Here is a 26,848-nt window from a genome sequence, read left to right as displayed (position 1 = left end):
TGCTCGGTCCTGGCTGTGGGCTGGCTTGCTCTTCCTCACGCCCCTGGGGAAACAGCTGATTCAGTTACCTGGATTGAGGTCACTGGCAATGGCTGAAGTGGAGATGCTGGTGGAACTGGTTTAGGCTGGGGGAATCACCCACTGGAGTCCTCACTACCAGCCCTGGTCCAACCCTGCTTCTCCCAGGAGACTCCTTTCTGCCAGGCTACAGCCAAAGGCTTGGGTGTTCAGTGCCCGGGGACCGTACCCACAGCTGGGTTCCTCGGACAGGCGGGCTCTGCTAACCATGGTTCCCAAAATGCTGGAGTTTGGGTTGTTTCTGTGCTGGAGGGTTGAGGGTATCTGCTGTTGGCCAAAAAGATTATAGATTAAAACTATAAAGTGGTAGAGGGAACCAACAATTCCCACGAGGCTGGCACTGAGCCTTGAACAGTGCCTGACGCCCAGAAGGCGCTCCAATAAATATTTGTTCAATGAAGGAATGAATGAATGGCTAGAAACTAATCCCTCTGTCCACTTCCCTCTTGGACTCTGAAGCCTCTGTAGAGGTGTTTGGCATCTGTTTCCAGCCCTTCTCTGGGGCCTCAGATCGCCTTGCCCAACATGCGGCAGGTTTGCCGCACAGCCAGGCAGGTATGAGCTCCAGGGCGGTGGTGTGTCTTCCCCTAGTCAGCTCTGTGTTGGGGAGTCCAGTTTCTCTGCCACAAACAAACTTGAGTGAGTTCCTGAAGGGCTGGGTCTCCCTTAGGACAAAGCTTTAGAGATGCTTTCAGCTATTTGCCACTGGTCCAATGCCCTGTCCACCATCCCCAGGATGGGCGAGGCAGCCACGTGCCCCCAGAGGGTGTTGGTGGTGATGCCTTTCCCAGAGTGGAGGCTGGGACAGAAAATCTGTCCAGGCTCTCCACAGGTTACAAAGCATTGTCTGTATTGATTTTAGTCTTGGGTGCCATCCAGGGGACCCGGGATCAGGGAAACTATTGTTGAACAACAGCAAAGAGCAGGAATTGGTGCCGGGAAGGAAAGGAGTCCTAATCGGAGCAGGCTAGTGAGTCACCACGAGGGCCCCGAGTATTTGAGTTCCCTCAACTGGGAGAAGAAAAGCAAACGCCTCCCACCTCCTTCCAGTCATCAATCCACGAGCTGTCACCCTCAAGTTTGTAGGCCCTTGTTCCTAGCACTCCTGAGTTTCGATGAAAAGACCTCCAGGTGTTCAACAAACAGGGAAGGTGGGGAACTTTCCCCACCCTGCCCTGACAAACGAGCAGCTCCCCGATTCTTTCCACACCCCTGATGAATTAACAGTAAGAAGAACTCCAGCATCGGAGTCATCACACACGAGGGACGGTGGGTCCGCAGAGGCATACCCTGCAAGCACAATGGAGCTTTCTTTGGGGGGCGGTGCTGCGAAAGATGGCGGTAGCCCCTACTCCGACTACACCAGCCCACCCTTTCAATCATCCATTCATTCAGTTACTCCTCAAATATTTACTAAGCAGCCCGATACAATGTACAAGATACACAAGATGAACAAGACAGCCAGACTCTTGGCCATGGTGGGGTTTGCTGTCCAGTGTGAGCGAGAGACACACCAAGCTGCGGAAGCTCACCTGGGTGCCCAGCCCTGTGTTCCGTCAGACTGGAGAAAGGCCATCTGAGATGGGGGCTGGACCCTGTGGCTTGGAAGGCTAAGCTACCCCAAATCCATGCCTTCACACCAAGTCACGTGATGTCCCAGGGGAGCAGCCAGCTTCGGAAGACGCCCAGCTAAGCCCAGGGCATGTGGACGGCTCCCTAAAGAAAGCCCCGCCCCCTTCTCCTCAGCGTCCCCGGCATCAGGCCCAGCGTGGGTGCTTACTGAATGCTGAATGAATTCCAAATGAATGAGTGGATGAATGAATGACCAGGAACGGGCCCTTGTAATCTCTCCGCAACTCGGAGTGTCCAAACCATGCCGTGCTGACTGGAAGCCTGTCCTCTTCCCTCAGATGTTCCTCGGCCAAGACCAAAGCTGTGGTGTTTGGGCTGCTCCCTGTGCTCTCCTGGCTCCCCAAGTACAAGATCAAAGACTACATCATCCCCGACCTGCTGGGTGGACTCAGTGGTGGATCCATCCAGGTCCCACAAGGTGAGGGGTCCGTGCCCTAGGAGGTGCCCGTGGCCTGCCGCTCCCCTGTCCTTCTCTCCCGGCCCCCTGTGACCTCCACAACGCAGCCCTACCCCTGAGCCTGCAATCTGTTTGTCCTCTGCAGGCATGGCATTTGCTCTGCTGGCCAACCTTCCTGCCGTCAACGGCCTCTACTCCTCCTTCTTCCCCCTCCTCACCTACTTCTTCCTGGGGGGTATACACCAGATGGTGCCAGGTAAGGCCTCTCCCCTCTCAGCGGGCAAGGTGGCCTGGACCCCGAGGACAGGGGGCATGGCAGAGGGGTTTCTGTCTTCCATCTGCCTTCTCCTAGAGCGGGTGCCCGTTGGTCCCGAAGGGACTGTCCCTGTGAACGTCACTCCCAGGTCCCCTGCGACCTTAGAGAAACCACGGAGCTGCCCGTGAGCCCATTTAGCACTCCCTGTTCCGTCCCCCTCCCCGGAATGTGGGGAGCACTCCGTGGACCAGGATATACTGTGAGCCCCAAAGTGCCCAACAGACGTGGGAAACTGCCCTGTCCCTCTCACACTGGTCCCTGCAGAGACACTTGGCGCTCTCTGGTGCTAAGTGACGGGGAGACAAGGGCCTGCTCACAAGGCCTGTTTCTGGGTCAGGCACTGCTTGCGTTTCCAAGCTCGTTTCTTCACGCGCCCGACGAAATCACACTAGCAGCCGAGGTGAAAGCCTCTTGAAAGTGCAGGTCACGGTTACGTGTGAGCGACTGTTGTGTTGCTGGAGAGGAACGTTGGAGGTGGGGGGACCCATCCCTCCGAGGGCAGGGAAGCTCTGCTGGGCCCCTTTCTGTTTGTCCAGGGCTGTGGTCCAAACCTCTGACTCGCTGGCTGGGTGGGCACCGCAGGTACCTTTGCCGTTATCAGCATCCTGGTGGGTAACATCTGTCTGCAGCTGGCCCCAGAGTCGAAGTTCTGGGTCTTCGACAATGCCACCAACAAGAGCTACGTGGACACGGCGGCCATGGAGGCTGAGAGGCTGCACGTGTCCGCAACCCTGGCCTGCCTGACGGCCATCATCCAGGTGAGGGGACTGCCGCGACCCTGCCGAGGGCTCAGCCTTGGGAGAGCATCTTTTCCGTCCTGCCCCTGCCTCCAAAGTCCAGTTTTTGACACTGAAGCTGATTCAAGGCTCTACCTCCTCCCACTTCCCCATTCCTGGGGCCACAAAAGACCTCCAGAAATCGGTGTCTCTCCCCACTGCCTCCCGCAGGTCCCTGAGACCAGCATCTGCCCCTGGTAAAACTGTCCCGAGTCCCAGACTATCCGGAAGGCTCACCGCCTCTCTCTGCCACCCTCTCCAATGCCCGTCCCTCTGCCAGCACGGTCATCCCAGTTCTCTAACATCCCCCACCCCCCTCCACCTCCTCTACCCCAAGCCACAGCCCCACCTGTTCCACATCAGTTACACAAATTGCAGAGGCCTCTGCTAGGTTGTTTGTTTGGTTTGCGTTTTTGGTGTTTTTTTGTTTTTGTTTTTTGTGGGTTTTGTTTTGTTTTGTTTTTTTGTTGTTGTTGTTTTTGGTGGGGGGAGGGAGGGCTTGGTGTTTTCTGGTTTTGGATTTTATTGATTTGAGAAAGAGAGAGAGCATGAGCAGAGGGAGGAGCAGACTGAGAAGGAGAAGGGGGCCCAATGCGGGGTTCCATCCCAGGACCTGAGCCAAAGGCAGATGCTTAACCAACTGAGCCACCCGGGCACCCCTCTGCTAGGTTTTATGACAGGAAATGATGCCTGGTGGGACACTAGAGCAGGAAGCAACCAACCTCAGACGACGCCTTTAATTCGTCCGCTCATTCAGTTGATGTTTCTGGTTGCTTCGCTGGGCTAGGCCTCAGGGGAACAATAAGCAGAGAAGGGGCCCGGTTCCCCAGTTGCTCCCAGCCCCGCAGAGGAAGTAGTCGTGTCAACAGATCAGCGTGGAGGCCGTGAGATAAGCTGCGTAACAGAGCTGTGTTCAAAGGGTGTGAGAGTATCGAAGAGGGTGTCGAGAGTCGGGGAAGGCCTCGCCTCAGAGAGGAGGTGACATTTGACCTGAGTCTAAAGGATGAGTAGAGGTTGGCCGGGAACCGAATGAAGGAGGCACAGAAGGGCAATCCAGGCAGAGGGAACGCACCCCAAAGCGTGGAGACCTGAGGGTGTGAACTGACTGAGGGATGATGAGGCAAGAAGTTTGGGGTGGCTGGACAGCAGGTGGCTTTGGGGGATGGGCCAGAAACGGGGCTGGAAATAGAGGCAGAGGCTGGACAATGGAAGCTGAGGTCTGTCCCCTACACAGTGCCTTTGGGTGGGATTGGCGGTCTCTAAGGTCATTCAGGCCACAGAGAGGAGAAGTGGGAAGCGGTTTAGAAGAACCCAAGCAGGGGGCCTGTCAGGAGACTGCAGAGGCCCAGGCAAGACTCACGAGGGCTAGACCAGGGTGGCAGCCACGGAGAGAGCCCCCGCGATTGGGCGGACTTATGGAACATTTGGCCAGGGCCGTTAAAGGCGTTGGTGGTAGGCTGGATGTGGGGTTGGGGGAGGATGACCTCCGAGTTTCTGGTTAGCCCACTGGGTGGATGGTGGTGTCGTCTACTGAGAGAGGAGGGGCCTCTCTGGGGGAGGACCCGGTGTATTCTTCAGATAAGAAAACCAAAGCCAGAGAGAGGAAGCGACAAAGAGGCCTGTGCCCCTACGCCGACTTGGGATCCGCCTGGCACAGCAGAGGGCCAGACCCGGTCACAAAAGGCTCATTTCCCTGGGGCTGCTGCCTGGAACTCCAGCCCGGGTTTGGGTCCGGCCGTTGCGGGCACTGCCAACCCCTCTCGTTCATCCCCCCCACCCCCACCCCTCTCGTCTCAGATGGGCCTGGGCTTCGTGCAGTTTGGTTTTGTGGCCATCTACCTGTCCGAGTCCTTCATCCGGGGCTTCATGACGGCGGCCGGCCTGCAGATCCTGATCTCGGTGCTCAAATACATCTTTGGACTGACCATCCCTTCCTACGCAGGCCCGGGGTCCATCATCTTTGTGAGTCTAGGAGCACACCCCTGCAGATGGGGAGGGGCTCAAGCAGGCACAGAGCAGGTGTTACTGTTGGAAGAAGCTGTGAGCTCCTCCTTACACGACGTTCGCAAACAAGGTTGACCCCCGGTTGACCCACGGTTCCGAAAGGATTCTCTGGGGGCTCCCACTTTGGGAGCAAGGGTGAAACCATGACCTTGAGGGCTCACTGAGGCTCTCTATGGTTAATCCCGGCAGAAAAGGAGTTATCCATTCTCCATCAGTTCCTTGATGGAGTGCCTCAACCCCTCCTTGCCTGGGAATTTCTTCCTTACGTCTTATCTCCAACTCTCTTCCTTGAGCTCAGATTCTTTCTAAAGAAAAAGAGAAAAAGAATCAGCATTCCCACACTGGCGTGAACTCCCAGCAAACCCTTTGGGAGAGGCAGGAGGAAAATGGGGAGCTGTGGGAGACCAGGGTCTGAATACTGCTTTGGTGTGCCTCCATTCACATGGACAACATCCCTCCACTGGGTTAGACACCCCAGGGTGGGGATAGCACAGGAAGAAGAGGTGGGAGTCCATGAGCACGGCGCTCTCTCCCCCAGACCTTCATTGACATTTGCAAAAACCTCCCCCACACCAACATCGCCTCGCTCATCTTCGCCCTCATCAGTGGCGTCTTCCTGGTGCTGGTGAAGGAACTCAACGCTCGTTACATGCACAGGATCCGCTTCCCCATCCCTACGGAGATGATCGTGGTAAGGACCCCGTCTGGGGCTGGAGTGTTGGGGGCCAGGCTGGAGAGGCCATGAGAAATGGAGTTCAGCTCCACCCAAGGCCAAGGGAGAGCCCCTACCGACCTCTGCCTCCCCCTCCACTGGCAGCCAGTAGAACCGGCAGTTGGGTAAATCCATTCCATCCCCCTGTACATGGCTCCCACTCTTCCCTGCTCCTTGGGTTGTTCCCCTTTGAGGGAGAAGGAGAGTTGGATTTGGGGTCCCCAGAGAAAAGGGAAGCTTGGGCGAGCCATGCCTTGCCCATTCCCATTCTGCATTTTGGGGTTTGCAGGTGGTGGTGGCGACAGCTATCTCTGGGGGCTGTAAGATGCCCCAAAAGTATCACATGCAGATCGTGGGAGAGATCCAACATGGGTGAGTCCGGGTGCCCCAGAAGCCTGCCCACCCCCCAACAACATGTCCTGCATGAAGGCCTCTGCTCAGAGACCCAGAGAGGACAACCTCGATGAGGAAGCACTGTAGGACTCTATGACAATGACCAAGTGGAAATGATTTCTGTTATTTGTTTTGGAAGAGAGCCATGCAATCAGCCAATGCTAGCTGTATTACAAACAGCGAATCTTAACCACCACACAGCTCCCCAAATGTCCCATTTACTGGATGCTGCCAGAGCAAAGCCTCTCTGATCAGCCCTTTGCCGGCTCTTCGCCTGCTCTAATGTGTTGGCTCTTTTCCTCCATGTGGAAAGGAAGCTATTAGCCTCAAAACAACACGTGTGGAGCATCGACTCTGTGCCAGGCACCACGCCAGGCCCTGGGAGGGGAAGGTGGTGGCTGTGTTGCAGGGCTGGAGAAGAGGCTGGAGGGGGAGAAGGAGAGGGCGGGGAGCTGGGGATTGTGGATCTGTGGACTAGTGAGCACAGAGTCCAGAACCTGGGCGTGAACACACGAGACCCCACCACTTACTGGCTTTAGGACCTCAGAGGAGTGAGTTTCTACGTCTTGGCTTCTGGTTTTGTTGATGGGAGCATGGCAGCTCCTCACAGGGTCATACTGAGGACGTAGACCCGGGCACACTGTGGAGCCTGGCCAGTCCCCGTGGGTTGAGAAAGGACTCGCCCTCCTTTTCTCACACTTCCGGGCCCTGCCTGCTCTCTGGCTCCTTGGCAGGTTCCCCACTCCCGTGTTGCCTGTGGTTTCCCAGTGGAAGGACATGATGGGCACAGCCTTCTCGCTGGCCATTGTGGGCTATGTCATCAACCTGGCCATGGGCCGGACCCTGGCCAGCAAGCACGGCTATGATGTGGATTCGAACCAGGTAGGTCCAGCTACCTACAGGGCAAAGCAGGATGGGCCCCGTCCCACAGAGGCCTGGCGACAAGTACTGTGGGGCTCTTGGGGCTGTGGTGAGCAAGGTGCGTGCCGGTGAGCAAGGTGCGTGCCGGTGAGCAGGAGGGGCTCTGACCACAGGAGGCTGCCTTCAGCTTGCTTGGGAGTGTCTGGCCTTCTAGCTGTAGGGTCATTCTCAAGTCCAAGGCCCAACATCCAGCCTGCATGGATGACTATGTTGGTCTCTACCTGCTGCCCGCCCCCCATAGCCCCCACCTCCAATCCTGCCCCTGTCCCCACAGGAGATGATCGCCCTGGGCTGCAGCAACTTCTTTGGCTCCTTCTTTAAAATCCACGTCATTTGCTGTGCCCTCTCTGTCACTCTGGCTGTGGATGGTGCTGGAGGAAAGTCCCAGGTGAGTGCCGTAGCAGGGCATTTGGGGGGAGAGGTGAGAGGGAAACAAAACAGCAGCCCCAGAGAAGCTGGGACACCTGCAAGGCGGGCCAGCTGCTTCTCCAACCTTCCTCTCCCCCATCGGTCTCCACTCCACCAAAGGCATCTGTTGGAAATAAGTCAACAACGAGAATATCACCCCTATGCCCTGTTCCCAACTCTTTCTCCGGAACAGGTGGCAAGCCTGTGTGTGTCCCTGGTCGTGATGATCACCATGCTGGTCCTGGGGTCCTATCTATACCCTCTCCCCAAGGTAAGAGTGCAGCAGGAAAGCGGAGGCAGACGGGAGACTCCAGTAAGAACAATCCCTAGGCATTGTGTGACCCTCTACAAAGTGACGACGGGGTCATGCTTTGTCCCGACCACAACCTGTAAAGTAGACAACACAGGGTTTACTTTCCTCCTTTTATAGGTGAGGGAAACTGAGGCTGAGGCAGTCTTAATGATGTGTGGTGATACAGCTCATAAGTGCAGGGCTGGTCGCCAACTCCAGCCTTCTGACCCCAGGGTCAGTCCCCCCATCAGTGTTTACAAGTGCTTAGGAGTGTCTGACTCAGAAGGCTCTTGGCATGGGGGAGGGGGGGTTGGAGAGGGGGTGGGGTGGCATGGAGAAGGGCCAGGAGGGGCCCCACGGCCTTGGACCTGCACTCTCCAGCCCTAAGATGGAGTGCAGAGATCTGGGGGCTCTGGCAGCAGAGATGTTCTGGAACTGCAGCTTTGTCCTGTGAGACACCAGGGTCGGGGGGTGTGTAGGCTGGGAGGAAGAAGGGGGTCCCCCAGGTGAGGAAGAGTGATGTTCTGTTTCTCCAGTCTGTGCTGGGAGCACTGATCGCTGTCAACCTCAAGAACTCGCTCAGGCAGCTCGCTGACCCTTACTACCTGTGGAAGAAGAGCAAGCTGGACTGTGTAGGTATAGGGGGGGCCTCTGGGTACCCCCTCCAGGCCCCTGGTTCCCTCCTCCAACCCCACAGCCCCATCAGCTCTTTCTGTCCGGGATCCCTTTGCTCTGCGGCTCCCTCGTCGCAGAACCAGCTGCCGAGAGCCCAGGGTTTGGCGTGAGATATCCTGTGTTCACACCTTATCTCAGCGGCTCACTGGCTCTGTGCTTGGCCCTAAACCAGCAAGTCCCTTAACTTCTCTGAGTCTTGGCTTTCTCATCTGAGAAATAGGTATCCTATACTCTGTACCCACCCACCCCCCGGGGTGTTTATGAGGAAGAAATGAGATAATACAAGCAAGAAGCATGTTACCTGATTTGTACCCCGGGTCCAGTAAAACGTTGCTATGGTTATTTTTATGATCTGTAGCTACAAAAAGAGCAAAAGCAGAAAGAAATAGTTCTTAAAAAAACAGTGACAACAAAAACCCTAGAACCTAAAGCCAGTGTACTGGGATCTTGAGTGAGTTGCCAGATCTCTCTGGAATGCTGTTTCCTCCTCTGTAATGGGGATGACAGTCATGGCCGCATCACACACTGGGGTTGAGGATTAAATGAAAAGCACTGGGAAAGCACCGGGTAGCTATGCCATGCTCAGCAAACATGACTGTTATGATTAGTCATGGTCCCAATGCATCTTGCGTTGGACAAGAGTATTAAGATTACCAGGTACCGACAATTACAACCACCATCCCCAGTTAAGCTCCACCATAACTTAGGAGAGGATTTACTGACTTCCTTTCAAGATGATGAAACCAAGGGGCCCCTGGCTGACTCACTCAGACGAGCGTGCAACTCTTGATCTCTGGGTTATGAGTTCGAGCCCCACGTCGGGTATAGAGATGACTTAGATACATAAAACTTAAAAAAAAAAAAAAAAAAAGATAAGGAAACCAAGGCTCAGAGAGGTTACAGAACTTGTCAAAGGCCACAGGGGTAGTAAGTAGTAGTCAGGATTGGAACCCAAATCTTAGATAGGCAAACCTCTGCGTGGTACTGTCTCCTGGGGTTGCCTGCATGAGGAAAATCCTTAAAGCCAGAGGAGTGAGGGGTCCATCCGGGGTCCCCCAGTGAGTGATGAGGATAGGGGAAAGTCATGTTCCAATGCCCACCCTACTGATCTGCTTTTACCGCATTGCCAGAATCCTCCCCCATGACAATCGTCCCTGAGATTTACATTGTGTTTGGGCTCCGGTCTGAGCCTCACTGTTCTCTGCAGGAACGTGGGCAGATTTGTTTCCTTTAGAGGAATTTGGGGGACTGTAAAGGACAATCAAGGGGTCCAACCAACAGCAGCCAACCCTGCCCCCACCCACATAGCCAGACCCCAGGTGGGTAGGCGGGGAAGACCACTGAGCCTGTGTCGGGCATACACAGCCTCCCGTTAGGTGGAGAAAGGGAGCTCACACTTGTGGAGTGACCACTGGGTGCCTGTTGCTAGGCTAGGACCTTTAGGTGGCTTAGCTCTTTCATCCTTTCATGAAACAGGTGTCACTGCTCCCCTTTTGTGGGTCCGGCAACTCGGCTCACATCACTAGTGAGTGGGAGAATGAAACTTTGAACCCCGGGTGGATCTGACCCTCATGCTCTCAGTGTGCTCCACACTGCCTCCCTGGGTGGCCTGGCCGCCTCCTAAAAACCCAGCGAGCTTGCTAGCCACGCTCCGTCTGGGGGAGACAGGCAAGCGTGCCCAGAGCCACAATACAGAAGACAGGGCAAAAATGCCGTGAAAAGGGGAAGGTGGGTCTGAGTTTGCAGAAACAGGCCTTGGCTATTCCCAAAAGACCTCCCAGAAGAGGCAAGCCTTCTCCCCAGGCCTGCTCTGACGTGTCTGTCCTCACAGTGTGTCTGGATGGTAAGCTTCCTATCCTCGTTCTTCCTGAGTCTGCCGTACGGTGTGGCCGTGGGCGTCGCCTTCTCCGCCCTGGTGGTGGTCTTCCAGACTCAGTTGTAAGTAACAGCCCCCCCACCCCCGCAAGGCACAGCAGTGTCCCCACCCCCACCCCGCGCCCAGGCTGGGCTGACCGATTGCCATAACTCAAAAGCCCCAGAGGAAGCCTTCCCGGGCTCGGAGTGCTGGGGGCCAGACAAAGTAGGGGAAGAACAGACCAAACGGGACCCTCCCCAGGGGAATACCAGGCCAGAGGACAGATGCCGTGTCCTTCCTATAAAAAGGTTAAAGGGTACAGGCCAGGGGCACCTCAGGAAGAGGTTTCAGGCCACGGCAGGAAGGATGCTCTATGTGAGGGTAGCACTGTCTTCTCTCCTTGAGAACTCAGAACCAGGAAGTGGTGACTTCAGGGCCACCCAAGCTTGTCACCTCACATACTCTACCTCTTCTCTGTGCCGAGCCCCAGGCTGGGAGCTATGTCAAGGCCCCACCTGTCATCCTTCAGGTCATAGCCCAGCCATAGGCCACCAGGCATGTGTCTCCAGTATAGAAAGACCAACCCAGCATGCCCGGGGAGGAGAAAGGGACCCCACCCCATCCTGCCTCTGCCCCCGCTCCCATCCGAGTATCCTTCTAGGCCCACTGGCTTTTAGCATGATCTTTTTTTTTTTTTCTTTTCCTTTTTCACCCAGTCGAAATGGCTATGCTTTGGCCCAGGTCATGGACACTGACATTTATGTTAATCCCAAGACCTATAACAGGGTAAGTAATCCAAAGTTACGACCTATTTCTTTTGCCCTGCCCCCACCCCAAAGAAAAGAGGGTTTAAAAAAAAAAAAAAAGCCAATAAAGACATGCCTGCCACCTGAGCTCAGTCTCCCTGTCCTAGGTCCAGGAAATCGAAGGGGTTAAGATTGTCACTTACTGCTCCCCTCTCTACTTTGCCAACTCGGAGATCTTCAGGCAAAAGGTCATTGCCAAGGTAGGATTCAGGACTCTGGTGGCCAGAGGGGCCGATCAGAGATAATGGGAGAAAGAGGGTTGGGAGGCAGGCCACCTCCAAAGAGGTCCAAACTGCAATTGTTCTCTCCCTGCAGACGGGTGTGGACCCCCAGAAAGTGCTGCTAGCCAAGCAAAAATACCTCAGGAGGCAGGAGAAGGGGAGGCTGAGGCCCACACAGCAGAGGAAGTCTCTGTTTATGAAAACCAAGGTGAACTGACGCTAGGAGGAGCCTATCCTCCTGGATCGTGCCCCCGGGGGCCCCCCCTCCCAGCACCTCTTGAAGCAAAGACATAAAGTCTCTGGGCATTCTTCCCCTTGGGTGAGGGGGTGCCAGCTCCTGGGGGTAACCACAGAGCCCCACGGCCCCTCCTCATTTTCTGGCTAAGACGGGATGTGGTGCATAGACTTAGGGACAACCCCAAATGGGGAGCAGCGGTGAATTTGCTGGGGTACCCACCCAGGTTAGATGTGAGGGTGGGAGTTCTCGGGCACGGCTGTTTCCAGAGGCCCTTTCTCCCACAGCGGAATGGGCCGAGGCATCCACGCCTCTCCCGGATGCCTCCTCCAGCGTTGTCTGGATGGTGGGAGACGGAGCACGCAGTCCCCACCTGGGGAAAGGCCATTGGGAGGTGCCCTCCCTGCAGGTTTCTGGGGGCTCGTATTCACCACCGCGACATTCTTGACGTTACTGCCCCCCCCCCCCCCCGGCACATTCCTTGCCCCTGCCTCAACTATAGCAAAGTCTGATTCAGTCTGATGATGCCTTGCCCCCCCACCCCCCCATTCCCAGACTGTCTCCCTGCAGGAGCTTCAGCAGGACTTCGAGAACGCCTCCCCGACGGACCCCAACAACAACCAGACTCCTGCTAACGGCGCCAGCGTCTCCTACATCACCTTCAGCCCGGACAGCTCCCCAGCGGCCCACTGTGAGCCACCAGCCTCCGCTGAGACCCCCAGTGAGCCCAGTGACATGCTGGCCAGCGTCCCACCCTTTGTCACCTTCCACACCATCATCCTTGATATGAGTGGGGTCAGCTTTGTGGACTTGATGGGCATCAAAGCCCTGGGCAAGGTGAGGCCCCAAGCAGAGGGAGTGCCAGCCCACCCTCCACCCCAACACCCTCCCCGCTGCTCTCCCACACTCCTTGGAGCCCTCATTTTGACAAGGGAAGCTTCATTCATTTCAAAAGGGAGCTTTCCTCTGGACATGACCAGGAGAGGCAGCTCTCTGCAAAGCAGGCCTAGACAGCCCACAGTGATGAGCGGCTGGAAAGGAATCCCAGAGGGATAGTTGCTGCCCCACCTGCCTTAGCCCCTGTCTCTAGCAGAGAGACGTCCTAAGGTCCTTCTCAGGCCACCAGGATCCCACCCCAGGGTCCTCTGAGTAGAGTACGGCCCGGGCCCGGTTCACGGTCTGCTGTTCTTCCCACCCTCACCCAAATACTCCAACATCAGCCAATTCCAGTCCAGTGAGAAGAGAAGACATAACATTAGTGCCCCACATTCCCAGGCCAAACCGGCAGTCCATGGGACACCCTGTGTAGAGGTATCTATCCATCTGATACCTTTTCAGCAATGCCTCCGATGGTAGGGAGTCAGCAAGCCTCAGAGCTGGCTCAGATAGAGGCAGCCCGGGAAAACCGAGGCCTATGGACAGCACAGAGACCAAGTATCACACACAGAGCATCTGCTGGGTGCCCGGAAGACCCCCATCCCCAGCCGTGGGCTCAGCCTGCTTCCCTAGCCGGGACCTGGAGTCTAGGCCTGTCTCCAGCCTCCCCACAGCTTCTGCCTGAAGCTCCAGTGTTGGAAGAGAGGTGAAACCCGGACATCCAAGCTACTGAGGGAAAAGCTCTGACCCCACAAGAAGGGGCCACGGTGTCTTTAAGTGCCCGCCTCATTGGCAAAGTGCATTTCTGTCCTGCTTTCCAGAAAAGCTGACGGCCAGCACTCCAGGGAGAAGGGGTGTGCTTTGCTGCTATGTTTATCTCTGGCTGCCAGGGTGCTTGGGGCTGCTTATTTGTTTGGCTTCCCCTCTGAAGTGCGTTTTGTGAATCACCTTTGAGACCTACTCAGAACATTCCTTTCTTTTTGTCTCCCTATCCCAACACCCTTCCCCCAACACTTCTAGCTGAGCTCCACCTATGGGAAGATCGGTGTGAAGGTCTTCTTGGTGAACATCCACGGTGAGAGAGGAGGACATTTAGAGGACCCGAAGGTTGGGGGTGGGGGGGAGGGGAGGACCAGGCTGGCGGAACGCTGCGTAGGAGGGTGGACACGAGAGCACTCAGATAACTCCCCCCGACCACTGCCTGCGCCTAAGTGCTTGGAGCACAACTCAGAAGAGCCTGTGGCCAGACTGGGGAAACAGCCTAGAGGTCTCAGTAACGGAAGGAGGCAGGAAAGCAAGGGTGTGACGTGTAAGAGGGACAACCGGGATTCTAATTTGCCCCACTACTAATTTGCCTGCATCCTTGACCAAGTCACTTCATGTCTAGGCATCAGTTTCTACTTATGTCAAATTAGGGGGCTGACTAGATGAATTTGGGGTCTTCTCCAAACCTGTGAGCCCGTGAATGAGCAGATGGCACACACGCATGGTAGCTCTCTGGGGAACACACAGGCACACTGTTTTATATACACACCATCTCCGAAGGGTGCATAGACATGGCCCTGAGGACATGCCCACAGAGCAGAAGACTTTTCACATCGTCTATGAGGATGCAGAGTGCGAGGTCGTGGACCGAAAGCAAGGACACACAGACATATAACAGGACTGATGGGGCACATACACCGCACTTCCTGCAGAGATCCAGAGCCCTCCTGGGGGCTGGCCCAACTTCAGAATTAGCCTGAGCAGGACCCAGGCTCCAAGGAACCTGCTCAGAGGGAGAACCTGCAATGGCAGTTAGAGTCAGTGGGCTCCTCCCTCACTGGGCGGTCCTCCAGAAATCATCTCCAGCATTTGGTAAAAGTGAGAGCTTTTCCATGCATTGGAGGTTGTGGGAAAGTTCTAGAGAAATGAGAGAAAGAACAAACCGTCCAGGGATAGAATTGCCAGCAGCGTCCTTGGAGACAGTTTAGCCTTTCCCTCTCAATCCCCACAAAGTACCAACTCTCTAAATCAAACTGCTTCCTTCTGCCCTGGGTTGGAGGTTCGGCATCCTCAAGCTCACGTTGCCCTCTGCTGGCCAGAATGGATACTGCAAGGCCAATGCCTGGGTCCGGCGTTTGCGAATGCCCCAGAGTACAACCCTCAGTCCTCTCTCTTTCCCTTCCTTCCCTGTCGCCATCCTTCCTCCACCCCCAGCTCCAGACCACATGACTGTTACCTTTCTGAAAGCCTTTTCCTCCTTCCAGCCCAGGTGTACAACGACATCAGCCACGGCGGCGTCTTTGAAGATGGGTGTCTAGAGCGCGACCACATCTTTCCCAGCATACATGATGCTGTCCTCTTTGCCCAGGCAAACGCCAGAGAAGTGGTCCCAGGACGTGACTTCCAAGGGGTAAGGTCCCTGCACGTTGGGAAGCCAAGGCTCCAGAGCACTGAAATGGCAAGACCGGGGGCATGAGAAAGAACATAGGAGAAGGTCTAGGTTCCAACACCAAGTCTGTCTTTTCACTTTTCTAAAACTGTCATTACCGAGTTTCTTATCTGGGACAAGTAGCCTAAATTAACTTTTCCTACCTCACAGTGTTTTTCTTTTGCTTCCTTTTTTTTTTTTTTTTTTTTTTAATATTTTATTTATTTATTTGACAGAGGGAGATCACAAGTAGACAGAGAGGCAGGCAGAGAGAGAGGAGGAAGCAGGTTCCCCGCTGAGCAGAGAGCCCGATGCGGGACTCGATCCCAGGACCCTGAGATCATGACCTGAGCCGAAGGCAGCGGCTTAACCCACTGAGCCACCCAGGCGCCCTCTTTTGCTTCCTTTTTAAGATCAACTGATAATCATGCCTTTTGTGTCACTTGGAAGCACTTTGTCTTCGGTAATATGTTTTATTAGTATTAATTTCCAGGTCACACAAACACTCAAAGCATATTAGAGTATGCCCAGGATTCTGGCATTGTCTACCTGCCTCCTCCTTCACTAGTTCTAGAAGAGGTTTGGGGCAAGGGAGGGGAGTGATTCTGCCCGTTTTAATCTAGCAGAGCTTAGAGGTTTCAGCCTGGTGATGGATGAAGAAGCTGGATCCAAGTTTGGTCTCAGTTTCTTGACATTTAATTTGCTAGCTCACTAAGTGGTATGCAAATGAGCTACAAATCACACTGTCTAGGACTCCAGAAAGCTGGGAGGCAGAAGAAATCCACCCCACTGACTGGGGCCCCAGACTGGCCCTGCCCAGCCTCCCCCCCATTCCACTCCCAGGGCCCCTCCCAGCTCAGCAGCCCCTGCCCTTGGCCTCCCAGGACTCCAAGCCCGAGACCTCCTTATATATAAAACCTCCCCTGTCCTGGCTCATAAGAAAGGCTTTTCTGGCCCTGAAGCAACCATTTGCTCTTTGCTGGAAGAGACTGATGAAGGTGAAACCATCTGTTCTAAGTGCTGAAAGACTGCCCAGGAAAACACAGGGCCCTGGCACCCGTCTTCCACTCTTAGAACAGCTGAGCAGGAACAACAGGCCTTTGGGCTCCACAGAGCAAAAAGAGGGAGATTCTGGAAGAATCCTCGCCATTTATTACTGCAGAAATGATGCTCAGTTACTATGGTTATAGATCTAAAATGATTTATGGATGTAGAATGTATTTATATTTATATTTACATATTACAAAATATATTCACATATACATATGTGTATATATATAAATTATACACACACGCACACCCCTTTTCGACAGCATCATGAGGTAGAAAGCCCACCAAATGAGTTCAATTATCCTACTTTGGCAGGTGATGAGACAGATTCCCAGAGAAAGGAAATGGATTCCCCAAGGTCAGGCAGCTAGCCAGTCGTCCTTGTCAGCTAGGCCAACCTCCTCTGCCTCTAAGGTGCCCACAAAGGAGGGCAGCCCCAGATGCACCCGTGCTACTTTTTGTGAGGTAGATGAGGGAGGGGAGGGAAGAAGCAAGACGGCGAGTCATGTGGCAGAAAACATGGTGCCCCTCCGGAGGCTGCCAGGAGCTCATCCTGCACCCATCTTCCCCCCTTCCAGGCTCCAGTGGACCCGGAGCTGTCCCTATATGATTTGGAGGAGGACAGCCCCAGCTACTGGGACTTAGAGCAGGTGAGCTGAGGGGCAGCAGGTATGGGGGGTGGGGGGCCCAGAGCGGGAAGGAGACCCTCCCAAACCCACGGTGTTCACCGGGCTCTCTCCCCACCAAGCCGGAGCCGGCCCCTTGAAGGCCACAATGTTGCTCTCTCAACTCTCCTGTAATGGCAGATCCCACCTCTTCTCACTCCCTGACAGGCATCACAGGGGGGAGGGGCGGGAAGGGGGAGACACAGGACAAGGTTCTCAGGAGGTGACGTCTATGCTGAACTCTGCACCGTATCCACACGTGATCTGGGACGGACGCACAGCACATGAGGCCTCCGTTTCTATCACTGTAGAGCCGGGGAGCTGTGGGGGACGGCTGGCCCCGTCTACCTCACAGGATCCGTGAGGGATTCACATGTTCCTTCACGAAGGCAACAGACATGTGAGGACTACTTGCCTGGCCCAGTTCCAGGGTTCTGGCCCAGTTCCCAGTTCCCAGTTCTCAGCGCATCCAGTGCTGAGACCCATGCCCTCAGGATACTTCTATTTGGGGAGGGTCAGAATTCGAGGACTACAAATGTTGTCGCCTACGGCCAGCCCTTTAGCTTTAGCGCTTGTGGCCATGGGGGGGGGGGGGGGGAAGCGTCAGCATCCCCACAGGGCCCCGTCGTCTTGCCAGAGAAACTAGGACCACCCCCCTGGCCTGACTTACAAGAAACCCAGATGACTAGCTGGGGAGGAGTCTGGCTTCGGGCCTGGGGGTCGCATCTCACTTTGTACCTCTTCTCATTCCTTCTGGGCTTGAGTTCCGTGTCCTCCGAACAGGTCTCTGGGAGAGCTGATGGCGTGTGGGAGGCATTAGGAAAGAGAGCCGGAGCTACAAAGACTTAGCAGGCTGATTTCTGTTCTCCCGTGGAATCTCCAGCACATTCCAAAAACCTTGGCTAGGCCCCCGAACAGCTTATCAGAGCAAGAAAGGACTTTAGAGCGTGTCTGATCTTCCCCCTCCTGTCAGCTAACAAAGAAAGTGAAGCTGAGAAGGAGGAGGACACCTGGAGGTCACAGAGCCTGCCAGAGGTGACTCTGCACAGGTTCCAAGCATCTCCTCTCCTTACCTCTGTACCAGTTGGCCTCTTAGGCGGGGCCCGCCTCTCCCCCGCTCACGCACACACTCACACTCACACGCTGCCTCAGGAAGCTCTCTCAGGCCAGGGGCTCATGGGGTCACCTCACGGTGGCAGCCACTGGGAATCTGACAGGTCTAACGCCCTCCCTTCCCCTCCCTTGTCCTCCTGCAGGAGATGTTTGGGAGTATGTTTCACACGGAAACCCTGACTGCCCTGTGAGGGCCCAGCCAGCCCCCCACACTGTCTCCAGAGCACGTGGCATCCGGGACTCCCAAGAAGAACGAGCCTGGGGTCATGAGGAGGGGTGGGTAGAGGAGAGCACATCCACCAGGACCTCCGCCCCTCCCTACCCTCCCCCTCCTCCTCCTCCTCTCTCCTTCCCCCGCGGGCCTCCTGGCATCTCTAGAGCCAGCCAACCTCAGCAACAAGGAAAACCACCTCTTCACTCTCCTGCTGATGCTCAGGGCCCTGGCCAGAAGGAGAAAGCCTACAGCTCACCCCACCGCACCCTCCCATGCCCTGCCCAAGGCAGCTGATGGGACCCCCACTGCACCCCCGCTCCCTGGCCCAGATTGCTGCCTTTCAGAGTGAGCCAAGAACAGAAGGGAGAATGGGCCCCTGCTGACCTAGTGTGCAAAGGCTAGGGACCTAGTGCGCCCCCAACAGTTTGGTGTCAGATGGTGTCAAGCCATCACAGGACACAGGAACGGACTTGCTTAGGACTCAATGGCTTGCCCCGTCCTGCTGCCCCAACTCTGTCCCTGGCAGCTGTGTGCTCCTGGGACCACATGCTCCCTGCGACCCAGGACTCGGTCTTGACTCTGCCTCCTTCCTCCTCATCTCAAGGCTGCTGGGAGCTCCGCTGCTGTTCAGCACTTCAGACTCAAGCCTGGGGGTGGCCAGGGTCCTGGGGCCATCAGAGCTACCTCCCCTGGGGCAGCCCACCAATGTAGCTGTCCCCAAACATGATCTCTCCCTGCTGCCTTCAGGGGCTGCCCCCCTCCACTTGAGACCCAAAAGGACAGGTGGGTAGCCACCAAAGTCCTCTGGCAACCTAGTAACAGATGCCAGTTATTCTGCATAAAAGCTCTTGGAAATCCTTTCTTGTACTAGAGACTTGGGGGTGGGGTGTACTAGGGGCAACCAAGGGCTGGTGGGACCTGAGCCCTGATGGTCCCCTTGACTTCATAAATGCCTCCCCCGCTTAGGAAATCAACTTTGTGCTTTTTCACTTGGTGAAGAGCCAATGATTTTAGCTCTCCCTTATCAGCTTGGAGCCTAGATCCTTCGGCCAGCCAGGGGAAGAAGCCCCCCCCCCCAAGAGCCAGTGGCACCCCCCCAAGTGGGGGCAGAACACGGCAAAGGGCTGATCCAGATTGGGTCTTCCTCCACGGGCTTCCTTAACAGACTCAGGACCTGAAGTCATCGTCTAGGACAGATGAGAAGAGGGATATGTTCTTCATGGATGTGAAGGGTTAATTGAAGAACCCTACTGTTGACTTGAAAATAAATAGACGGCGTGTGCAAGTATTTGGGGAAATTCCCATGGAAGTGCCCAGAAAACCTTTCCGTCTTCCCTCCACTGTTTCTTCCAAGCTCCTTCAACTCAATGACCCTGCCCAACAGGTTGGGCTGGCCCAACCTGGAAAAAAAAAGCCCCAATTCCTAACATCAGCCTGACCTATGCTGTGTGTCTGTGTGTTGAGTGAGCTGGTCAGCTAGCAAGTCTTCTTAGAGTTAAAGGAGAGGGTGCTGGCAAAGAGCCAACAGATTCTTGGCCTACAAGCATTGCTTCTCTGTGATTTCATTATGCCATCTGGCTGCCAATGGAACTCAAGACTTGGAAGGCAGAAGACAATGTTATCTGGGATTCACCGTGCCCAGCCCCCGAAGTGCCAAATTCCAGGAGGACAAGAACTTTAGCCAATGACAACTCATCTCCCTTACTCCACCTCCTTCAAAGTCCATCTCAGGCCCAGGAGGTAGGGGGAGGTCACAGAGCCTCAAGACATCCCCAGCAGAGGTGTCCTTTGAACCAAGTGTCCAGACAGTGGAGGTAAAATTGGAAACACATCTGGGAGAGGGAGGATTTGACAAAAACCTCACTACTGGAAGACTTTGAAAAGAACCCAAGCAAAGTCAAACAGACCATTGTCTGGACATGACTGAGGCAGGAAAAGAGGGCAAGGTAGTGAAATAATCCAGAATTTCAATACTTTTGAATGTTCTTCTTGATACTGACCTGTGACGATGGGATCCCTGGGGAAGCCCGGGACTCGCGATGTTTGTGTAATTTATTTAATTTAAACAGCATTCTCCTTTTGTTCATTTTGGTAATAAAGTGGTTTTGAAATGTGAACAGATGCATGTGTTTGGCGGGTTTTACATCAAGGCAAAGTAAGTCACCTCCAGAATAGGCTGGCCTTGCTTTGCTCTGTCCTGGAGGGACACAAAGGGCTAGGAGCCATCCACCAATGCGATGGAAGATTTCAGGACATTTCTTTCACTGTTGGCAAATCATACGGATGGAAAAAAAAAAAAAAAAGGAGTATGATATGAAAGAGTTAAACAACAAAGTCAACTATCTTGATCTGGTGGACATGTGTAAAACTGCACACACAACATTTAAAATTTCTACTTCCTAAGTACACATAACATATTTATAGAAGTTGATCACATTCTAGGCTCTAAATCATTCTCAACAAATTTTGAAGAAGAGGCATTTTCCACAAGCAATGACCACATTGAAGCTACAAATCAATTACAAAAAGACAACTTGCACCAAAAAAGGATGCCTTTAAAATTTTTTTAAAGATTTTATTTATTATTTATTTGACAGAGAGACAACAGTTGAGAGAGGGAACATAGCAGAGGAAATGGGAGAGGAAGAAACAAGCTCCCCGTGGAGGAAGGAGCCTGATGCAAGGCTCGATCCCAGGACCCTGGGATCATGACCTGAACCCAAGCCAGATGCTTAACAACTGAGCTACCCAGGTACACACCCCCCCTTTAGAATTTTTTAAAAAAATACTTCTAAATAACCCAGAGTCCAAAAAGTGATCCTATGGAAAACTGAAAACATTCAGACTTAAACAAGAATGCAAATACTATGTATCAAAACAGTACAGAGAGGGGCACCTAGCTGGTTCAGTCACTTAAGTGCCTGCCTTCAGCTCAGGTGATGATCCCAGGCTCCTGGGATGGAGTCCCACCTTGGGCTCCATGCTCCGCAGAGTGCCTGCTTCTCCCTCTGCCTGCCACTCCCCCTGCTTCTGTTCGCTGTCTCTCTCTCTCTCTCTCTCTGTGTCAAATAAATAAATAAAATCTTTAAGGAAGAAAAAAATACCTGCAGGGAGGGGCACCTGGCTGACTGAATCAGTAGGGCATGCAATTCTTGATCTTCCAGTTGTTCAAGCCTTACACTGGGTGGGTTCAAGTCCTACACTAGGTGTAGAGATTACTTAATATAAAATCTTCAAAAACAGAAAAGAAAAAGTTGACAGTTAATGAACCAGATATTCAACCGTGGTAGTTAAAAACAAACAAACAAATAAACTCAAAGAAATTAAAGAAAAAGATAGTAAGGGTAGTATAGCTAACATTTATTGAGCTGTTACTATAAGCTTCCAAATGCTTTACACATATTAACTCAACTAATCCTCCCAACAAGGGGAAGGGGGGATTATTATTATCCCCATTTCACGGATGAGGAAACTGAAACTCATAAAGGTGTGTCTGTTTGTTTGTTTTTTAAGATTTTTATTTATTTATTTGAGAGAGCGGGAGGTCAAACACAAGGGGTGGGGGGCTCAGAGGCCCTGCTCAGCATGGAACTGAGGGCGAGGTGTTCCATCCTAGGACCTGGAGATCAGGACCTGAGCTGAAGGCACACACTTAACCGACTGAGCCTTCCAGGCGCCCCCAGACAGGTTTCATCTAAGTTTCCCACTCAACACAACTCCATGAACACGAAGGAGCTTAATATTTCCACCCAAGGGGTGCGCCTTGGTGACTCAGTCGGTTAAGCAGCTGCCTTCCGCTCAGGTCATGATCCCAGGGTCCCCGGCTCAAGCCCCACATCGGGCTCCCTATTCAGCAGGAAGCCTCCTTCTCACTCTCTGTCTATCCCGGCTTGCGTTCCCTCTCTTGCTGTCAAATAAATAAATAAAATCTTAAAAAAAAAAAAAAAAAAAAGATTTCAACCCAAGTAATCTGGCTCTAGAGCTTCAGCTCTTAACTACTACAAAGTTAAAAACTTAAGTGAAATGAATAAATTGCTAATAAAATATAATTTACCAAAATGAAATTTAAAAAAAAAAAAACAGTAGAAAGTCTGAAAATCCTCCAGCCATTAGGTAAAACAGAGAAAGCACCAGGCTCAGATTACTTTATTTTTTAGAATTGTTAGAAAAATATATTGTGTTTCGGGCCCAATTTCATATATATATAAAATATTACAGAGAATGCAAAAAAGAGAGAGAGAGGAAAGTCACTCCTTTAATAGTGTAAATTTAGTAAAAATAAGTCTCTCTCTCTCTGTAAAAGTAATCCAAAGGTATATATGCCAGGGCTGGGATTGTCATGAGGTTCCCCTAGGACTCGGGCTACTTTCCTCCCAAGGTGTAGAACTCACCATCATGGTCCAACACGGTTGCTAGAGCTATGGCCATCACATCTGAGCACAGAGGGAAGGCTTTAACAAGAGTGTGTCTATAAAAACACCTCCTTGAATCACATGCAGCAGTTTGGCTTGCCTTCCATTCTCCAAATGTAGTCACAGGGCAGAGGTCAGCTGCCAGGAGCTGGGAAATGTGGTCTTGCAGCTGAATATTCAACTGCTGAGCTCAAACTCAGAATTCTTGCTACTTAGAAAGAAGGGGAATGGATAAGGGGGTCAGCTGGAAATCTCTACCATTTTGTCTGGGATTTCCAAGGCTATTAGAACACTTGATATTGAATCCAAAAGACATTATTAGAAAGAAAAACTACAGGCCAAAATCAAATTCATAAACAGAATTGCAAAAATCCTTAAGGAAAAATCCAGCAGTGGGTTTATCTAAGTAATGGTTTTTCCCAGGGTGGTTTACATTTTTTTAATTTATTAATGTGATTCACTACATTAACAGACTAAGGGAGAAAAGCATTTTGCCTGATATGGAAACACATTTTAAAGCTATAATAATTGAGTTAGTCATATTAGCATAGAAATAAACAAAGAAACCAAGGCAAAAAAAAAAAAAAAAGCCCAATAACAGGCCCTTTCACATATGAAAACATAGTAAAATGTCAGAGCTGGCTCTGCCAATCTCTGAGGACAGGGTAGCCTATTTAAGGAACAGTGTTGGGAAAACTGGTTATCTCATTGGAAAAAAAATAAAATTGTACTGTGATCTTATACCACTTACAAAAAAGTCAATTCCAGATGGATTAAGAACTTCACTGTAGGGGCACCTGGGTGGCTCAGTGGGTTAAAGCCTCTGCCTTCGGCTCAGGTCATGATCCCAGGGTCCTGGGATGGAGCCCCGCATCGGGCTCTCTGCTCATCAGGGAGCCTGCTTCCTCCTCTCTCTCTGCCTGCCTCTCCGCCTACTTGTGATCTCTGCCTGTCAAATAAATAAATAAAATCTTTGAGAAAAAAAAAAAAAAAAAGAACTTCACTGTAAAAGTTTAAACCTTTTAAGAGATAATATATTGAAATAGACTTGTGACCTTGAACTAGAGACTTACTAAATAATAAATAAAAAGTACCAATGATTTTTTTAAATAAGTTCACCAACATGAAAATTAAGACTTTAGTTCATCAAAGACCATAATGTGAAAACACATGACACAAATGGATAGAAATATGGCAACATAAGCATAACTGATAAAATATTAGTATTTAATATATGGAAACTCCTGGGTGCCTGGGTGGCTCAGTGGGTTAAGCCCCTGCCTTTGGCTCAGGTCATGATCTTAGGGTCCTGGGATTGAGGGCTGCATCCGGCTCTCTGCTCAGCAGAGACCCTGCTTCCCCCTCTCTCTCTCTCTGCCTACTTGTGATCTCTCTGTCTCTCTCTGTATCAAATAAATAAAATAAATAAATATATGCATAGAAACTCCTAAGAGCCAGTAAGACAAATGACTCAAAATAAAAATGGGCAAAAGACAGAGATAGTGATTTTATTGAGATACAAGAATATCCAGTAAGCAAATGAGAAGATGCCTAAAGTCCTTACTAAACTGGAAATACAAATCAATACCATGATGAGATATCCTTTTTCCGGCCGCTAGATGGGCAAAATTAAGACGTCTGAAATGCCAAGCACTCGCTCGTCAGAATATGCAGAACATGAAGCAACAGGAGCTCATACACTCAGCACAGCTTATTGAGGGGAGTGAACTAGTTCAATGGCTTTGGAAAATAATTCAGCATTATCTTATAAAGCTGATCATTCGCATATAATACAACCCAACGTTCCCACTCCTAGGTAGAGACCTCCGAGAATCTCTTTCCCCTGTGGCTCAGGTCACATGAATGCTGGGTGATGACGTATTTGCAGAATGCAGTAGCCTACACAGGGCATGCGAACAGCCTGCAGTGGGAGAGAACAGTAGGGACAAACCCCACAAACTCCTGGTAGGGTGAAAACCGCAAAGACTGTAAAAAGCGTGCTGTCACTTTTATAAAAGCAAGCGAAACCAAACTCTCTCTCTTTCTCTCTTTCTCCTAACCCGATACAGGGTGGAATGATTGAAAGCACACTCAGACACACCCCATTTCAGGGCGTGGTCACCTAGAGCAGGGAACGGAAGAAGCGAGGCACTAGGATACACACACACCTTTACCATTATTGATTTTGGGGTCGTGTTATTTGCTTTACACTTTCATTGCATAGATAGAGTATCAAATGTTACATGGTAAGAGAATTTAAAGGATATTTAAATTCAGGGAAACGTTTTTAATATAAGCTAAAGGAAAGAAGCAAAATACAGGACTTTGTATATGGTATGTATCTGGTTTTTTGGTTTTTGTGTTTTTTTTTTTTTGAAACAGACACACATTGGAAGCCCCTAAATTGAAGAGATTTGGGGCAGTATCTATGTAGTTAGTTGAATGTTATGAGTGTAAAGCGAGCACAGGGGTTGGAAGCATACAGGGAAAAAAGGAGTTTAATTTAAAGTCACTTGCGATCTACTGGAAAGAGATGATGTTAAACCAAATAAATATATCACTTCTCCCTCTTTGTCCTCTGAAATGACTGCAGTGGACACCCTTATTTAGTCATCCCCATCCCCCAACCCCCACCCTGCTTGATTTAACTGACCCCCCTCCCTTGGGTGGTCTTTCTATTTAAATCAGGGAAACGGAGCTAGATCTCCCAAATGCACTTGGATCTTGTGTTTGAGAAAAATCAACAACCCAGTACCAGATGCAAGTCACATGAAAGTGCCCCCAAAGCACAGGTATGTGTCCTTTTTGTCTTCCCCATCTTGCCTGAACACGGAGTAACGCTCTGTGTGTACCAAACCTGAATGGATTTCCGCCACCTAACGTCCTCCTAACGCATTACTTCAGATCTCTACTTGGTCTCTAGGTATGCCTTATTAACACCTGAGGAACACATATTTTTTTGGGAAACTGCAGGTGTTAGGCCTTAAGAGTTTCACAACTGTTCTTTTGGTGTATGTCACCCTGTCATCGACTCCTTTAGGGCATGCTTTGAGCACCATACTCTCGGTCTTGCCTGTTGTATCGTTATTTACACATAGTAAATTATTTTTTCCAAGTATGCTACATGTCTGAAGTTTTTAAGTTTTTAATAAAAAGCATGCCAGTATGAATATCAGCAGTTAATTTTAGTAACATTGGGGGGGGGGTTGGTAAGGATTTATTTCTTCCTTCCAGAAAGAGAGAGGGAGAGGGAGGAGCACAACACCCGGCTGATCCCAGGAGCACAACACCCGGCTGATCCCAGGACCCAAGATCCTGACCTGACCTGAAACCAAGAGGTGGATTCTTAACTGACTGAGCCACCCAGGCACCCCAGTAACACTGGACTTTTCTTCAAGTTCATTAAGAGGTTTGAAATAAAGGCGTGTTCACTAGTGAAAGAATAGAGGGGGTGAGGGTCCAGATCAAATCGTCGAAAGTCAAATGTCAAGAATGAAGAACCATCAGCTGCCCTGGCCTGGTGCAAGAACAGAGGGGCTTTGGGGAGTGAGACCACACCACTCTCATCCCCAGGTGCCATCCTTCTCTGAGCGTGTCTTTCTATCCTCTGGCCTGTTGGCAGTGTTGCTCACTTATGCTATACAGAGGAAAATGGGTGTAAGGCTCCTATGCTTTGCATAATGAAATTTGCTGGCAGCTTTAGCCACGTTCCTTGTGGAGTGATTTTCTTTGTGCTCAGAGTGACTGGATTCAGAGTCCCAATGTTGTTTTGTATGGAGCAGCCCTTTATCTGTATTTTAGCAGAACTGTTCCTCTCTATCCTTTATCACTTTTCCTTACTTTTGGTTCCTTTTTAAAGTATGCATTGAGGTGTGTGTGTGTGTGTGTGTTCTCTGCCTTCGGCTCAGGGCATAATCTCAGGGTTCTGGGATCGAGTCCCACATCGGGCTCTCTGCTCAGCAGGAAGCCTGCTTCTCTCTCTCTCTCTCTCTCTCTCTCTGCCTACCTCTCTGCCTACTTGTGATCTCTCTCTGTCAAATAAATAAATAAAATAAATCTTTAAATAAATAAATAAAACATACACCTTATATGTGAGTGTTTGAGGGCATAAAAAAGTTGAATAACACATCAAAATATTATGCGTGAGTATCTCTGCATAATGATTTTTTATTTTTCATATAAAAGGCAAAAGTTTAAAACTGTAAAAGATGACACATCAAAATATATGTATGATATTGAACTAGAGAAAGATTTATTAAGCAAGAAAATAAAAAAGGACTGTGTGAGAAGCACAATTTGTTTTCTTTATATTTCCTTGTATTCTCCAAATAATTCGCAAGGGCCTAAACGTGTACTAATCTTAAAATCATAAAAATTTTGAAGT

General features: G+C 51.5%; 1 protein-coding gene across 2 annotated transcripts in view; it reads left to right on the top strand.

The window, feature by feature from the left end:
• The window catches only part of SLC26A9 (solute carrier family 26 member 9), a 28,828-nt gene extending 8,659 nt beyond the window's left edge, over window positions 1-20,169 (top strand). The window contains exons 3-21 of one of the 2 annotated variants that reach the window (XM_059413268.1): window positions 1,989-2,128; window positions 2,253-2,363; window positions 3,006-3,181; window positions 4,997-5,161; window positions 5,742-5,894; window positions 6,205-6,287; window positions 7,043-7,190; window positions 7,504-7,617; window positions 7,831-7,908; window positions 8,466-8,561; window positions 10,436-10,542; window positions 11,176-11,245; window positions 11,373-11,465; window positions 11,581-11,694; window positions 12,277-12,558; window positions 13,618-13,672; window positions 14,847-14,992; window positions 16,639-16,710; window positions 17,982-20,169. In XM_059413268.1, coding sequence (XP_059269251.1) covers window positions 1,989-2,128; window positions 2,253-2,363; window positions 3,006-3,181; window positions 4,997-5,161; window positions 5,742-5,894; window positions 6,205-6,287; window positions 7,043-7,190; window positions 7,504-7,617; window positions 7,831-7,908; window positions 8,466-8,561; window positions 10,436-10,542; window positions 11,176-11,245; window positions 11,373-11,465; window positions 11,581-11,694; window positions 12,277-12,558; window positions 13,618-13,672; window positions 14,847-14,992; window positions 16,639-16,710; window positions 17,982-18,029 — 2,251 coding nt within the window. In that variant the 3' untranslated portion in view covers window positions 18,030-20,169. Of the gene's footprint in view, window positions 1-1,976; window positions 2,129-2,252; window positions 2,364-3,005; window positions 3,182-4,996; window positions 5,162-5,741; window positions 5,895-6,204; window positions 6,288-7,042; window positions 7,191-7,503; window positions 7,618-7,830; window positions 7,909-8,465; window positions 8,562-10,435; window positions 10,543-11,175; window positions 11,246-11,372; window positions 11,466-11,580; window positions 11,695-12,276; window positions 12,559-13,617; window positions 13,673-14,846; window positions 14,993-16,638; window positions 16,711-17,981 lie in introns of those variants that run through there. The other variant, XM_059413269.1, reaches the window with a different exon arrangement.
• The last annotated feature ends 6,679 nt before the right edge of the window (window positions 20,170-26,848 follow it).

Source organism: Mustela nigripes, chromosome 10, assembly GCF_022355385.1.
Source record: "Mustela nigripes isolate SB6536 chromosome 10, MUSNIG.SB6536, whole genome shotgun sequence".
NCBI classification, from domain to species: Eukaryota; Metazoa; Chordata; class Mammalia; order Carnivora; family Mustelidae; genus Mustela; species Mustela nigripes.
This window is presented reverse-complemented; position numbering and strand designations above follow the sequence as displayed.